The sequence below is a fragment of the Grampus griseus genome, assembly GCF_964374135.1.
Source record: "Grampus griseus genome assembly, chromosome: 15".
Classification (NCBI taxonomy): Eukaryota; Metazoa; Chordata; class Mammalia; order Artiodactyla; family Delphinidae; genus Grampus; species Grampus griseus.
In genome coordinates, this window is record NC_139009.1 from 58,271,311 (window position 1) to 58,287,862 (window position 16,552).

The window sequence follows — 16,552 nt, forward strand, 5'->3', positions numbered from 1 at the left end:
GAAGTAGAGAGACCAGTGAAGAGATAGCCAGTGTAATCCAGGCCAACAACAGCTGGGCCCAGGGAGACGGCAGAGGAGGAAGTTAGAAGTGGCTGGATTTGGGATCTATTGTGAATGTAGAGCAAAGAGGATTTTCCCAATCGGATGACTGGAGGAAAGGTTTTTGGCCTGAGTAACTGAAAGAACGGAGCTGCAATTCAAAAAGACGAAGGGTCCATCTCCTCCAGTCTCCTCAGGAGCCTTACAACTGCCCTCACTCTTGTTTTAAATCTCTTTCTTTCTCTGTCTTCTTATCAGCTACCATACAATCTCTCCTTTTCTTTTCTATTCACATTCCTTAAAGAAATAGTCGAGTCTCGGTTCTCCCATTCACCAGCTCACGACTCTTCTAAAACTGCTCTTGCAGAAGCCAGGGCCATCCCATTGCCCAAACCAGAGGCCTTTTTCCAGTCTTTACCCTACTTGACCAGTCAGAGGCATCTGACCCTCTTTACTCCGACTTACTAACTCTGCAGAGCACCACGTGTGTGAGACACTGCAGTCTGCTGATTCTCCTCATACCTCTGGATAGTCTTCCCCTGTCTCCTTTAACGGCTTTCCTTACTAACTAGCCCTTAAATGTTGCTAAAACTCAACTCCATCCTCAGCCCATTGCTCTTCTTACTCTTGACTTCTCAAACTCGAGTACAAGCATCTCTTCATGGACAGCCCCAAACAAATCAATTTCGCAACATTCAACTTCCCTAGGTACTCTTTCCTAAAATGACTTGCCCGAGTTCCCCCAAGCCCTTATCTCACTTTCCCATAAATAAATAAGTAAATTTTGTAAAAGGCACACCCTTCACCCAATTCTCACTGCATCCCCCAGGGTGTAAAAAACACCAAAGCTCTGTGTATAAACCCATAGGGTTTCCTATATTTCTCTGACATATATATTTCTGCTAAGAATAAAGCACGGTGTTAGAAATGTGATATATTGGTGCATGTTGGGGTGTCCTGAATTCAGGTATATAATAGAGTGGAAGGAGGAAAGACAATTTTAACGGACCCTAAATGAGATGAGCTGAAGCCCCAGCAAGAAGTCTAGCTTAGCCCCCAGTCAACCTACAGAATCATGAGAAATAATAAACTGTTGTTGTTTTAAGCCACTGGGTTGTAGGGTAGTGTGTTCCACAGCAATAGGTAACCGAAACACACTACAAACTGATCAGGTTAAACTCATTATCCTCCCTCATTAAACCTGGGGCTTCCCTCTTTCAGTCTTTCCTCTCTTCCTGAATAATAAGCTCACTTAGTGTCACTTCTTTTTTTTTTTTTAAATTTCTTGGCTGCGCCGTGTGGCATGAAGGATCTTAGTTCTCCAACCAGGGATCAAACCTGCGCCCCCTGCAGTGGAAGCGTGGGATCTGAACCACTGGACCACCAGGGAAGTCCCAGTTAGTGTCACTTCTATCTCACGTACCTGGGCTCTCAAACTGGAAACCTAGAATCATTCTTGATTCCATCTCTCTCCTTCAACCTCTAAATCCAGTCAAGCACCAAGTCTTATGATATGACCTCTTAATATTCATCTGTACTCTCCTTTGTTTCTATCACCACTCTGCCACTTGAGCCCTCACTGACTTTCACCTGGATCATGGCAACAGCCTCCTCAATGCGCTAGACTCTGCTACCTCATGTCATCCTCCACAAATCTAACTACACTGCGAATCTGATCATGCTATCCCCCTCTTAAAAGTCTGAATGGCTTCCTTATTGCTCGAAGATAAAGTTCAAACTCACAAGATCTCTGTGATCTAGGCCCTATCTTTCTTCTCAGGTCTTTCCAAGTATGACTGCAGACAAAATCATAAAGAAAAAGATTTACATACTTGGTTGCACAAAAATTTTAAATATCTGCAAAAACCCCACCTTAACAGAAGGTAAATGACAAAATAGAAAAAAAAAAAACCTGATATGTGTACACACACACCCACAAAGTATTCATATGTTAAATAGGTAAAGCACTTCTATAAATCATTAAGATGAATGTCCTAACAGAAATGAATAAAGAAACAGAAAATTCACCACAGAAGAAATATAAAGGAAGGAAAGAAAGAAAGAAAGAAAGAAAGGAAGGAAGGAAGACAGGAAGGAAGAAAGAAGGAAAAATGAAAAGAAAGTTAGGAAGAAAGGAAAGAAAGGAAGAAAAGGAAAGAAGAAAAGAAAGAAAGAGAAGGAAAAAAGAAAAGAAAGAAAGGAAGAAAGGAAGGAAGGAAGGAAAGAAAGAAAGAAAGAAAGAGGGAAAGGAAGAAAGAAAGAAAAGAGAAAAGGAGGAAGGAAGAAAGAGAGAAACGGAGGAAGGAAGAAAGAAAAAGAAAGAAAACATGTCCAACCTCATAAAAAGATAACACTTCTGGTGGAAGCATATATTGGTTTTATCTTTCTGGAGGCTATTTTATAATATGTACTGAAAGCTAAAATATGCATATCTTTTGATCCATCCATCTCACATTCAGAAATTTATTCTAAGGAAGTAATAGAACAAGTACCCAAAGGCTTTAAAAAATACTCGTTGCAGTTGTTTCGTAATAGCTATAAATAACCTAAATGACTAATAGGAGATTGGTTAAACAAATCACAAAACGTTCACACAATGGACTGAAACTGTTGATGCAGACGCTTAACACAAAAAGATAGTTAGGATATACTGCTATGTGAGAAAGCAAACTACAGACAAAGCATATTCTTATTCTTAAAAAATGCACAAGTCTGGAAGGTACACACCAAAATGTTAACAAAGGTAATTTATGCGATTATGGATAATATTTTCTCTTTTTGTCTGGCTTTATCTTCTAATTATTCTACTATACTATGGATTAATTTTTGTCATAAAATTTTTTTAAGACTTCTGGATTGCTTTCTTCCATATCTCCCAAAGATTATATATGGAGCTAGCATTCATTTCATTCTTTCCCGTCTTCCAGGTCCAACCCCAAATACCATCTGAGGGTCTCCAGCACGGCGCTTATTGAGATATAAACAGATACAGCATTGAACAGTGGATTATAATCCTGGAAACTTCTCTGTGGTTTCAAAGAAATCAATACTGAATGACTAAAATAATATTATAACGGTGCCTAGAACATTGCCTTACACTGAACGTGTGGAGAAGGGACTGAGGAGACAGCAGGAGAAGGGATAGTAAGTGAAAAGGAAAATGGAAATGGGTTAAGGCACGGCACTGACACTCAACTTTACAGACAAAAGGCTTTAAACACATTTAATTAATAATAAATACCAAATGGTAACTCGTTATGTCTTCAGAACTCAACGTTTCTAGCAGAAGAGACATAAAAAACTGGTTTCTGTGCCAACAAGAGACATGAAGCCCATGCTCAGCAGTTCATGCACTTTAATCACGACAAGACCCTCAAATGCTCACTAAGAGCCTCTTTATTGTTAGACACGCGTCTAACAAGCTTAGTCATCTAGTTTCCAAGTCCACGGCAGATTAAAAGCAGCAAATTAGAGAGGCGCTAATTCAGGAAGACACTCGGGTAGCAGTAAGGAGCGATGGCTGACGATCTCAAAAGAAGGGAACCATAATGCACAACGTGAAATTCAAAAAGCATAGCAACCCAGGGCCATTTTATTCAGGAGCAAACTCTCTCACCCATAGCAAGCAAAGACCCTAACAGATCTATAACAAAACAGTAACATTCTAATAGTGCACTTGAGAAATAAGAGAACGGTAAGATGTTAGAGTTGAAAAGCAACTTCACCGTCATCTCGTCCTCATTTTACAGACAAGAACCTGATGGTGGACAGAGCTGGGAAGGCTTTTGTCCAGAGTACAGGGCCTGGTGGTCACCACACAGATTCAGATCAGGAGTACTTTCCACCTATATTATGCTGCCTCTGTGGCATATAATTTAGAAGACAGGAAATAATGTATTTCAGAAAATGCCCAATCCAAAATTGTACATTTTTCAAAACAGACCCCCAAGGGTCAGGAAAGCATGTGCTCCTATGATGAGTCATCTTGAATGGGCTCTCCATATGACCAGGCCATTCTTCTACTCATTCTTTGTCATTCCTTCTCTCCATAAGCCTAGGGAATTCCTCCACCTCCTTCCTTACTCTCTTGAACCCCTCAACTCAACTCCCACCCCACAGCATTCAATAGAAAACAGAAGACATGAGGCAAGAACTCCCTCAACTTGCCAAACCTTACCAATTTCTTCTCCTCTGTTCCCATTCTTACTCCTCTTCCTTCCAGGTCAGTGCATAAAGTGCCCTTTCTCCTGTCCAAGGTCATCTCTCCCACCTGAGTTGATGACTCCACCCATGACCTGCCATCACCTCCTCAGCCCCATTCCAACAGTAATCCCCCCCGTACTTCATTTCCAACTTCCTCCCGACTGGCCACTTCTTTTCTGCTTAATGTACTCAAGATTCTTCCACCATTTAAAAATAATAATAAATTCCTCCCTGACTCAGCACCCACCTCACTTCCCATTCAGTCATTTCACTGCCACCTGGACTCCACTCCATGGCTCCACTTCCAATGCTCTTAACAAAGCTCATGAACGAACTCCACATTTCCAAATCCAAGAAACACTCTTCCACCCTCATCGTGACCTTTCTGATTTCTTACACCTTGACACAGCCACACCCTCCTTCTTTTAAATCTACTTAGTATTCACTTTCCCCACTCACTCTCTCCTGATTCCCCAACCCCATCTTCAGCCATTCCTTCTGCCTCCTTCATGTGCTCACTCATTCATTCAACTGGCTTTCACTGAGCTCCGCAGATGTGCTGGGCACTACACGGGCACTGGGGATAGAGCAACGAACAAGTCAGCCAAGGCTCCGCTTTCATGGACGTGAAATTCTAGTGGGGGGAGATAAACAATGAGCAAGAAGAATCAGTTGACACGTGCTACGTGGCAAAATAAAACATGGTGAGTTCCTTATATTGGATAGTCAAAAAAGGCCTCTCTGAGGTGAGATTTCAGTGAGATCTGAATGGCAAGAAACAGCCAGCCATGGAAAGATCAGGAAAAACATTCCAAGCAAAGGGACCAGCCATGCCTAAGACAATAAAGAGGAGACGCTGTTAAATGCTCAGAAAAGGTAAAGAGGAATCACTGCTGTGACTAAAAAGCATGCTGGCTGAGGTTAAGGGAGATGCAAGTTCTGGTAGCAGTTTGCAGGTCAGAGTGAGGAGGCATCCAAAGGACTGGTCACTTTGACAGCCGTGGTGAGTACTGAGGCTAGATAGGACAAAGGTTAGGTGGGATTAAGGTAGGTGGGTGGGGAGGGGGAAGGGATCCCAGATGCGGGGAACACTACCAGGAGAGCATGGGAAAGAGCTAAATCCACGGTTCACAGGAGATGAGGGGGGCACAGGCCTGAATGAAACAGGAGACCTGTGTTAGAGCACAAGGATTTGAAGGTGGATACACGGCTGGGGGCAGGAGTTCCTCAGGCAGAGAGGGCCATCATACTAACAGTGACTTGACAGGCTGGGGCAATTATCCTAACACAGGTGGGTTTCAAGCAGGGAAAAATAAAATAAAATAAAATCTGAATTCTCTCTCCTCCTTATTCATCCTGGGGTTTGTAATAGATACTGTGAAAGATATAGATATCTATCTATAAATATTATCTATTCATCTATCTGCAAGACTCTAGCTCCACCAGGTTTTACATACAGCAAACCAAATACTGCCTGATAAAAACAAAATTCAGGCACCTAAATACTAAGAGTTACTGTTTGCAGACTACTAACTACACGCTAGGCACTAAGTTAAGTGCTTTGCATAATTTCCTCTAGCCTCACAACCACTCAGAGTATTCTCTGTACTTTGCCAATGATAAGCCAGTATCTTAGTAAGTTGCCCAACACCACAGGGACCAGGCCAGGATTCAAGCCAAGGGCTGCCCACCTCCAAGCCGCATGCTTTTAAACCACCACGTGTGATGCTAACCTTGAAAATCCTCTCCTAAGGAGAATATCATCGTGTTCCCTTTGACCTAGGGAGTCAGGGAGGAAAGACAGTACTGAACATCAGGTTTTCCCCAATCATTACTGAGTTACACCTTCCGGTCAAACCGAGATTTTCCCATAGCCAAAAAGCCAGACGGAATTATTTCTTCCAACACTGCCCACTCCCCCACCACCAAGATTCCCAGGCTTCTAAAAATAGTAAAGGACAAAGGTCTGAGGAACAGGGCTAGTCTATCCCCAGGGGAAATTAAAGGAGTCTAACAAACCTGTAAGATAATCAGCACTTCCTGAACCAACAAAATTCACTGACCAGGGAAAATGATGAGTCGAGGGTACTAGTGGGAGACATGCCACCTCTGTGAAGCTGGAAGGGCCCAACTGATGAGGTCTGAGTCCTCTTCTCTCTTCCTGTCCCCAGGTAATGAAGTCTCCATTTTGTTCTCAAATTCACGCTCAGTACCAGAGGGACAATAATCTTTCTCTTACTCTAAAGGTCCCAGTACAATAGCTATAAGTCCTTAAAAACAGGCGCCAAGCAAATTTCATGGCATTATACTGCTTTCCCCAGGATTCAAGTCCTAGATGAAAGGCATCATTATTTAAGATCATTATAATTACAAATGATAATCCAACATCAATGCTTCACTTGGCCTTCTATTATAATAATATAGGGATGCCATAAACTCTTTCATCCAACAATCTCTTGGCTCTTCAGAAATCATAAATAACAAAGCTTCCTTACTCTCTTGAACCCCCCACTGTGTGGCTATGTCAAGGTGTAATTGGCATTGCCTTCCATTGTCTGCCAAGGTTCACTCAGAGCCCAAGGAGAAAACTGATCAGCTCAAGCTGATTCACTCACAGCACATCTCAAATGAAACTCCAAATTTTTACTCTTTTAACTTTGTTCCAACTTGGGGAACTCACCCTCTGCCAAGGTAGAAGTCTCACTCATAAGAAGAACTCCTCCTTCTAACAACTGTCCATAACTCAATAGAAGAACTGAGATTGTTTATACATAATAGACTAAATGATAATAAAAATAACAGACTAATAATAATAAAGATAATAATGGAGGAAGAAAGTAAGCACAAAATCTTGCAGCCAGTATTGCCTTAACGTGCTGATACTCATTATTCCTGATTCAAAATCACATAGAATGAAAAAGCTTTTTTGCTTTGGGTATAAACACAGAACATATGATTTATTTATGCAGGCAACACTGTTCCTTGAAAGAGACTAAAAATGTTGCAATACTTCAACTTTACTAAGAATATAACATGTGCAAAGGTGCTGAACTAGGTATGTTCCCTAAAACAAGGTTCCTCGAAGAAGGGGTTCCAGAGAAAAGACTCACAGTTGAGAACAATCCCACTCCAGGAAATCTTGCCTAACCATCTCAGTCCTCATTGCCCTCCTTCCCCTCAACCCCTCCACAATTTAGAGAGTACACCACACATGCCAGCATTTCAATAGCTATTGTCTTGTGGGGTGCACTTGCTTCCTGCGTGTTGGTCACGTCACATCAACTGGGAGGGCAGAAGCCAAGCTTTCCATTACTTCTCTCTGCCACAGCACCTCAAACAGAGCTGGTAAAGAATATGCTAGATGCTCAGTAAACCTTGCTCCCCCTGGCTGGAGGGGCAAGCTGTCTCTTATGCTCTCTGCATTATACCTCCAGCCTCTCACTTCATGATCACAGCATCCCTACAGAGGTAGGAAGGACGTTTTCTACAGCGAGGAAGCAAAGGCTTACAATAGTTAAATGACTTCCCCAAAGACGACAAGTAGCAGATGTGAAAGAACTTGAACCCAAGACCCTTAGCTGCAAGTGCTAGACTCTTCCTTACACAAAGGATTACCAACATCTTCTCTCATAACATTCTGACCTTTAATATCCCTCCCCAACTGAACCTCGCTCTGAGTAATTCAAGTCAGAAAATGCTTCCACCACATTTTGGGGTTGCTCAGATATGGGAATATGGGGAGAATTTTTTAAAGCTCATAATTCACATGCAGTCAGTGGAGAGTCCTGCTATAACTCCTCTCAGCCAGGACCCACACAGACTCGCCGTTCTATCTCCGTTGGTTTACCGGTTTACTCTGCAAGTAGCTGTTTTACACAGAAAATGACGTAGAGGTTTTTAACCATAATAGGTTAAGAAAGATTGCTGGTTTGCTGATTCTGAGAAAATAAATTTTAAAATTAAGTGATTTACCTGAAGTCACACAGCAAATTAGACCCTTCTGAGCCACCCGACTCCTCTCTGTCCCCATACTGGCTGACACATCATGCTGTACCACATTGGCACTGCTGACATTTGGGTCTAGATGATTCTCTGTCGGGGGTGGGGAAATCGTGTACACTGTAGGACGTTTAGCAGGAGCCCTGGCCTAAACTCACTAGCTGCCAGTGTTACCCGATCCTGTGACGATCAAAAATGTCTCCAGATGTTGCTAAATGTCACCTGGGGATAATCGCCCCTGGTTGAGAACCACTGCTCTAGACCAGTGGTCTCCAAACAGAGGTACACAAAGCAATCCACTGGGTTTAGAAAGAAAATATGAGACTATTTTTATTAACTGTCATCTTAAAAAATAAGATTTTTATCTTTACTAGTATTTAATATACGGTCCATCTCTAATGTTTCCATCAAGTCCAAATGTCAGTCACGTCTCAGACACATCTGATGGAATCCTGGGGGAAGAGCGGAAGCTCCGTAGCAAAGGCTGAGATGTACTGAGAGGTACTGCAGTCCATGTGCTTGGTGAAGTGCGTTTACTGATTACATTTGTTTTAAATGGATTAGCTCTCATAAAACAAACAAGGGGATTAAAAAGATTCCTGCAAAGAAAGCTTGGATAAAGATAACACAAGCATACGTGAGCAACAAGAGAATGGCAGGGCCTGATTTCTATCCCGGTGTCCTCTTCAACAGTCACACTACAACGCAGAAACAATCACAGTCTAATAAGATATGACAAGAAGTTCACCGAAACCTTGCTGAGATTCAAGTGTGGATGTGCAACCACTATCATAAATGATGAACTTCACTATAAGTACACACTACGCCTTAAGATGATTAGCTAATGACAGCAGGCCATGAATATAATGTAAATAAACAAGGGAGAGCATGTCTGTAAACTGAGTGTTATTCTACCTAAAAAGTTTAAAAGACTATTGTTCTAAACCAACACTGCCCAAAGCACTTTCTCCGATGATGAAATTTTCTCCGTCTGTGTTGTCCAAAATTGTAGGCCTTAGCCACACGTGGCTATTAATCAACTGAAATGTGGCTACTGTGTCTGACGAATGAAATTTTTATCTTTTATCGGATAATTTAAATTTAAATACCCATATGTGGCTACTGGCTACTTTACTGGCCTGCACAGCACTGGACACTAGGAGATCACTACTGTCTCAAAACATACAGCTCTCAGCAAGCAGTGTACTTTCCTGCTTTTGTGTCTTGGGTTATTCTCTCTGCCTAGAATGTTCTCTTGACCCTGTCCATCTAGTACTAAGTTCTTATTTCGAAGACACATTTCAAGTATCACTTTCTTTAGCTTTCCCTGACTACTCCTCACCCCACAAGATTAATGGCTCCCTCATGTCTGTCCCCTAGCCCTTGTACATCCCTCATCACAGCACGTAGAGCTATTTGCTCGTATGTCTGAAGTTCTATGATAGTGAGCTCCTCAAGGCAGAGCCGTGTCTTATTTAATCACTGCACGACATCCAGCACAGGCACGGTTACTGAACACGGCAAAGAATGAACGAACAAACCTGGGTCTTCCAATCACACTGCAGTGCTACCGCCACCACACCAAACACACCAAAAGATGGCTCCAGAAAAGTATGCGGAAGGCTATGCTCCGCTACTTCAAGTGCTGGATGCTGCTTCACTAGACAATTTCATTTCTATGATTATCATTGTTCGGCTCTTAAAGATGCAGATGGAACAGGGATTTCTTAAGCAGCTCAGAAAGCATCTATCCTTTGAAGAGGACAAGATGAAGGTGGACGGTGGGTGAGTCCCCTTTCTGTCTCAAGTGTCAACTTTCAAATACTGCAAGGTAAAATGACTGCTCTGATGCAGTAGTATGTTTTCATGTGCTCTTTACTAATATTTACCAAGCTTTTCCTGTGTACTCTACATGCAGTTTTAGCTACCGAGGTACAAGTGTATGCCTCCCCCCGTACCCTCCCTCTCAAAACCCATATGAAACTGTTTCTCTCTCTTCATGACCTCTCATTAAATGAGTGTGACTTTGTTAGAAAGACCAAAGGAAAGGCTTTGACCACGCAATGACTTATTCTAGATTTCATTGCTGAATTCGAGATTTGGCTATATTTAGCAAAGCTATAACCGTCATCATGCCCGAAGCCAGGAAGAAGACACCATTCACAAGCCACCCCCTGAAAATCTGCAGTTGCCACTAAAAAACCAGACTTCCCAGCAGGCAAAGACATCTGAAGTGGGAGGGGTCAAATTGGTTGTTTGCATCAAGGGAAGACCTCACATGCTTATAGCCAACCTCCCTGCCTGGCGCTGAAGCTCTCCGTGGCCTTATTTCCTTTTCTTTTCCCTCCAACATACCTTCTGCTTGGGCCAAACACCCTCATTATCTCCCCTGTCCACTCCTTCCTGTAACACTGGTCTTCTCACTCCCCCGGCTGCTTCTGCTTCAAGCTTCTTGCCTCTCCTCGAACCTTCGGGACCACTCCTTCCCCAGACACCAGCCACCTCCTCGCCCCCACTACTGGCAAAGGGCTGAGGCACAGAGGGAAGCAGTGCACATTGGACAGCTAGCCAATGGTTACTCAGAAGGCCCAGGGCCACTGGGGAAAGCAAGCAGCCAGCACAGCCAGGGAGCAAATGTAAAAGAACTTCCTTCTACCATGCCATGTCCTTCTTCCCTTGACTCTGGAAGGGAAACTTCTACTAACCAAAATGATAACACCAGACTAGCCAGTTTTCCCAGAACTCACCATACTGTCTCCCCTCTCCGCACTTTTGCATGTGCTATTCTTTCTGCTTAGAAAGGCTTGAGTAACCCTCATCCGGAATATATGCTGGGTAATTTCCATTCCTGTTCAAACGACACTTCATCTGGAAACCCTCAGCCCCAGGCCCTTTATCATCTCATAACATCTTTTTTCCACCTACTCCACACCCAGGACCTTGCTAAGTGCTGCACACTTATCGTAGCGTTATTTGCTGGTCTATGAGCTTCTTAAGAGCCGGGCCCAAGTCCCATTCATCCCAGTAGCTCTGGAGCCTAATACAGCACCTGCCACAGAGAAGGCACCAACAAACGTTCACTAAACAAATACATGCATGCGTCATACTGATACCACCAATACATATTTATGCCATACATACACACACACACACGCACACACATTTGTTAGGTTTAGGTGATTTCACACATATTTTTTAAGCCTCACTACTTTGCACTGTAGGTAGGAGAAACTGTCAGTTTACTGACATGGAGACTTACTGAGTAGTTCTCATTAGCCCTAGACCTGAATTCCTTTAGTGTAGGTCAGAAAACTTTCCTGAAGGGCCCCCCGCTCCACCTTATACAGAATGTTCAGGACTGCTGTCTTGGACACAGCAGGTAGTCAACATTTACGTATTGTCTGGAGCTTAGAGGTAAGGCCTCATAGAGCTAGGGGGATATGACAAAAGCGTAGCCTCTCAGTCCTCCTTTGAGCATTGCTCCACTTTTCCCATTGAGCTCATTCTGGAAGCTTAAACCAGATCTTCCCTTGACATCACACGCCTGTTACTTCACACATGATTTAGCATCTCATCATGGCATCTTCACTGAGGAAGCTAGAGAGAAAATATCCTCCCCTGCACCAGCCTACACAAAGCCAGACCCCTCGTGACTTAGAACCTTCACTTCCCCCAGACAGACAAACCCTCACTGGACTAGTTAGGGAAACTGGGTGACTGGGGCTGATGCCACTGACGGAAAGATGGCAGCCCAGGCACGCTCCTGCCTTACACTCCAGCACCTCCTCCTTGGGGTTCCTGCGATTCCTCACTGTAAAGTACAGACCAAACCCACGTGAAGGAAAAAGGGACGGTCAGTGAGACGAGGTGGTAACAGGGTCTGAGCTTGAAGCCCAGCACATCATCCCTCCCTGAACTGCCTGGCCACTGCCCTGGGCCCTTTGATGCATGATTCTCGTCATCCTAAGACAACACTGGCTGGGACTGGTGGCTAGGTCGGCACCTGGGGACTCAAAGCGAAGAGGGTTCAGGAAGGAGCATGGCTACCCAAAACATCTGTTGACCCTTTAAGGAGCTGCTGATGCCTCTGCAAAGAACATGTGGCTGTGTCTACCCACACCGGGGGAAAGGAAAGCTGCAGACTGCTGCAGTCAAACTAGCCTTCACATTGCCCCCCATTCCTCCTGGCTGAGAAATAATACCAATTATTGCACATCTGAAAAATGTTAAATAATTTACATACATTGCCTCAGTTAATATTCAAGACCGCTCCGTAGGGCAGTGGTTCTGAAACTTTAGCTTGCAGCAGAATCTCTCCAGGAACTTGTTAAAGCCCCACAACCAAATTTATGGGGTGAGGCCTGAACCTGCATTTCTAACAAGCTCCCACGTGATGCTGACGCTCCGGACCGAGGCTCCACACTTTGAGAGTGCCAGAGGGAAACAGAGATTCAAGAGAGGTCTGAAATGTCTTACCCAAGGTTTCACAGCTAGTAAAGAACAGATCCAGAATTTGAATCTAGATCTACCTGATTCCACAGACAGCCCTGGTAACCGTGCTGCTGTAGGGGTGAATGTTTGCCTTGTTTTCATAAATTCACTGACAGCTCCTTAAACGCAGGCATCACACTTTAAACCCCCCTATATCCTTCCCAGAACCTTGCAGTGCCTTTGTACTTGGTGGGTTCTTCACAAGTACTTTGTATACTGGCTCCTACACAGCTACATACTTCTAAGAACCACATACTCAAATTCAGTTATAGTCAAAGAACATAAAGAGGGCGACACTGCCAGACCTAGCTGAGCCTTTGTCCGTGCTGTCACCGTACCTGGATAATTCCTGCTCGTCCTTCAGTCAGTCACTTCCTGCCGCAAGCAGTTCTTGGCTCTCTAAAATTGGAGGCCACTGCACCCTAAGCTTATCTCCATGATAGCACATATTGCTCTGTTTTAAGTGGCTGTTTTCCATCTCTCAAAGTAGTTTGTAAATTCCAGTATCTAGTTTTAAATCATATTCCCCAGAGCCCAGCACAGTGCCTGGCACATCACAGACACTCCATAACTGTTTGTTGAATGAATAAATGAATGAATACAGAGCTGCAAGCCCTCAGTTCCATTTAAAAATACCATCATGCATGATGTGCAGTTCTCAGGGATGAATTCTGGGGAAGAGAAGGGCAGCCTAGATAAAAAAGACCAATTTTGCCTTTTCTCCTCCCCGTCAACTCAGACTCCGAGAAAAGGCACTGCTTAGGGTAGCATCACCTCTAATGAGACAATAGCCTAGCTGAACAAAATGTTTCTGGGCTCTAAGTTCAGCAGAGGCTGTTGAGAGGGAAGGAAAGAGCTCTGGGCCCCCTCCTTCCTCTTGATTTCTCTCTCACACACACTCCTTCTCCATTTCTCCATCCCACTGCAGTCAAGGGCTTTGGCACAGGTATGAAACAGACAGACCAGACTCAAGGGTGTGGATCTGGCAGCGGGCACAGAAGCATCTCCCATCCTGCACCAAAGCCCACAAGGAAGGATCCAGAGGGACAGTGACTCAGGCCCCGGATTAAGTCCAGCTAGAGCAGTACTGAAAATGGAAAAGAGCAACAATTTCATAAGGACATCAACTGCCAGGTCTTTTTTAAACCAGTGTTTTTAAAAAGTCTTCAACCGTAACCCCAGAAAACTGGGCCCAGCTGAATCCCATGCTGACACAAGCTGAGAGCCAAACAGCTCCTCCTCCAAACCCACCACGAGCAACACTCACCGTGTCAGGCATGTCCCAAGCCCAGGTTGGGGCCCTTGCTCCAACCTTAGCTTGCAAGAAGGCTTCTTCTCCTGCTAATAAACTGTTCCCCCACCATGCTGCAGGAATAGAGGCCTCCCCTTCCCCCATCCCCTCTTGGCTGATAAAACAACCTACAGCAGGTTGGCCCCATCCAATTAGTTGGAATAGCTTCATGCCAAGGAAATTGCTGCTTTTATTAAAAATAAAAGCTCACTAGGCAGGCAATGGGCTGTGAAAATTATGAGTCTGGCATAATTATGAAGGTCGACGTTAAGGTTACCAAAAGAGACATGCAAAGATTACAGGACAGCCTGGGGGATGAAGATATATATCTACATGTCTATAGATACACAGATGAACACGTGTGTAGGGAATTTACGCAGCAGATCTAAATAACATTAACATCCTCTCCAAAAGAGAAAAAGAAAAAATCGGAGGCCACTCTCAAGTAATTCTTTTGGCAAAACACAACCACACACACACACACACACCAAAAACCGAAAAACAAGAACAGGAGAAAGAGGGGCCTACTGGACTGATTTCAAAATAACCACATTCATTTCATGTAATTTGTTATCTTAGCTGCATCCTGGGGACCTGATTACAGTTGGGTCAGGAAACAAACCTAGTCAAATCCAACAAGAGCCTTGGCTCTTAGAAAAACACACTCTGATTCTCTGAAAATCCTCTCTTCCTTCCAGTGCCTGCTCAAGGGAGTGGGAAAGTTGGGTAGAAGAAACCCCTCTTAAAGGTCCTCCATCCCCACCGCTCAGCCCTCACATCAGTATTTCAAGTTTTAGGTGGATGACAAGCCCCACACCCTACATCTGATGTAAAGCTTTACACTTTCACCCATACGTTTTCTCGTCTGATCCTCATAATTCGGTGAGGCAGGCAAGAAGTGGCTTGTCAAATTTTTTTTTTAAATAAAAGGCCACCGAGGTAAACAATTTCTGGCAAATTCCCCCCACCCCATAAAGCCCTGTCACTTTGAAATCTCAGTTTCAAATTTCTCAAGGACAATGATTCACAGGGCAAGGGGAGGGGGAAGGGAGGGTCAACTGGTCAAAACCCATTCATACATTTAACGTCTTGCTGCATCAGCACAAGATTTTAATTTACGGCGCACTGAAAGAGTCCCACCATACCTTCCGCCAACACCTCGTCCACAGTGACCTGCTGTCGCCCAATGCCAAAGACCCTTCCGATGTAGCCACTGCCCAGGCCCGAGGTGCTGCCCCCTCCTCCGCTGGAGCCAGAGCCCAGGCCAGAGCCGCCCTGCTCTCGCCGGGAGTCGAAAAACTTCTTCATCTTGCGAAAAGGAAGCAGTAAAGCAAAATACCGACGGTTTCTAGATTTTTTTTTTTTTTTTTTTAACAAGAGATCCAAGGATTTCTTCTCGGATTTCAGCTAGGAGAGGAGCCACCCGAATCCGGCCGAGGGGGTGGGGGCTGAGGGAGGATGCCTATAGGAATATGCGTGTCAATCGCGCGGCGGTCCCCTCCTCCTCAAGAGAGCGATTCGTGTAAGTTTAAACCTGTGATGACAGAGGAAGAGAGAGAGGATGAATCAGTAACACACTTAAAAATTCAACTGCTGAGTCCTAGGGGGAGCAAAAGCCACCATCCTGGGGAAACGCTTCATGCATTTTCTTAGAAAAACCCTGCGGCTGAAAACGCGTTCCCGGCCCCACAACCCGGGACCCTGTGCCCCGGGGTCTGAAAAACGAGGGATTCGGGCCGCCTCGGGCAGCGCTGACCCAACCCGGCACTGCTTCCCCTCCTCCCCGGTCTCCCCGCCACCCCGCGAGGCAGCATCCCAGCGGCACCCACTTGAGATGGCTTGGCGGCCGGCGCCCAGCTACCAGCGCCGCAACATTGTCACGGCCGCCGGGCCGGCCTGCGACAAGGAGAGGAGGCGGCGCTGCAGCGAGAGCCGCGGCCGCGTTCGGCGCCCGCCCGCCCGCCAGCTGATCCCCGGAGCGCCCGGCGGAGACTAACCCGCCGCCCCTCCCCCGCGCGCGCTCCCGCTCGGCTCCATCCACCCAACCAGGAAGTGAACCGCCGCCGGAAGTGCCTCTCGGGGCGACCCGGCCAGGGGCCCAGGCCACCGGCGGCCGGCGCTCTGTCGCCACAGACGGGAAGGAGTTATCGGAGAGAAGGGGACTGGGGAAAGGGGATCTCAGTGCGGAGTTTTGGAAAAGAACGTTGAAATTGCCCGACCCGTAGGGCACTATGGGAAAGGTTGTTCGGCGCAGCCCAGCGACTGGACTGCAACTCCCAGGATGCCCCTGGAAGACCGAGCGAGGCGGCTGCGGTGGCCTCCTCGGCCACGGAGGTGGTTACTGGAGTGGTGCATTTGTGGGGATTCAGTTATTTAAACACATCCGGTAAAGAAACTGCCAGGGACCAGGGTTTCCACCCTGCTGCATGTCCCACCCTTCTGGAGCCATCTTATTTGCGACTTGACCTCCCTGCCCAAGGGATTCTGGGGATTGTGGTTTCCGAACGGATCGAGACTGACACCTGAAGG

At 45.3% G+C, this 16,552-nt stretch overlaps 1 protein-coding gene across 4 annotated transcripts in view; it reads right to left on the reverse strand.

Moving 5' to 3' along the window:
- AAK1 (AP2 associated kinase 1) overlaps nucleotides 1–15,989 on the reverse strand; it is a 171,689-nt gene extending 155,700 nt beyond the window's left edge. For all 4 annotated transcript variants that reach the window (XM_082671739.1, XM_082671738.1, XM_082671737.1 and 1 more), the window contains exons 1-2: nucleotides 15,853–15,989; nucleotides 15,169–15,557 (exon numbers count right to left, since the gene is read on the reverse strand). In XM_082671739.1, the coding sequence (XP_082527865.1) occupies nucleotides 15,169–15,331 (163 nt within the window). In that variant the 5' untranslated portion in view covers nucleotides 15,332–15,557; nucleotides 15,853–15,989. The remainder of the gene's footprint in view (nucleotides 1–15,168; nucleotides 15,558–15,852) is intronic.
- Between the last annotated feature and the right edge of the window lie 563 nt (nucleotides 15,990–16,552).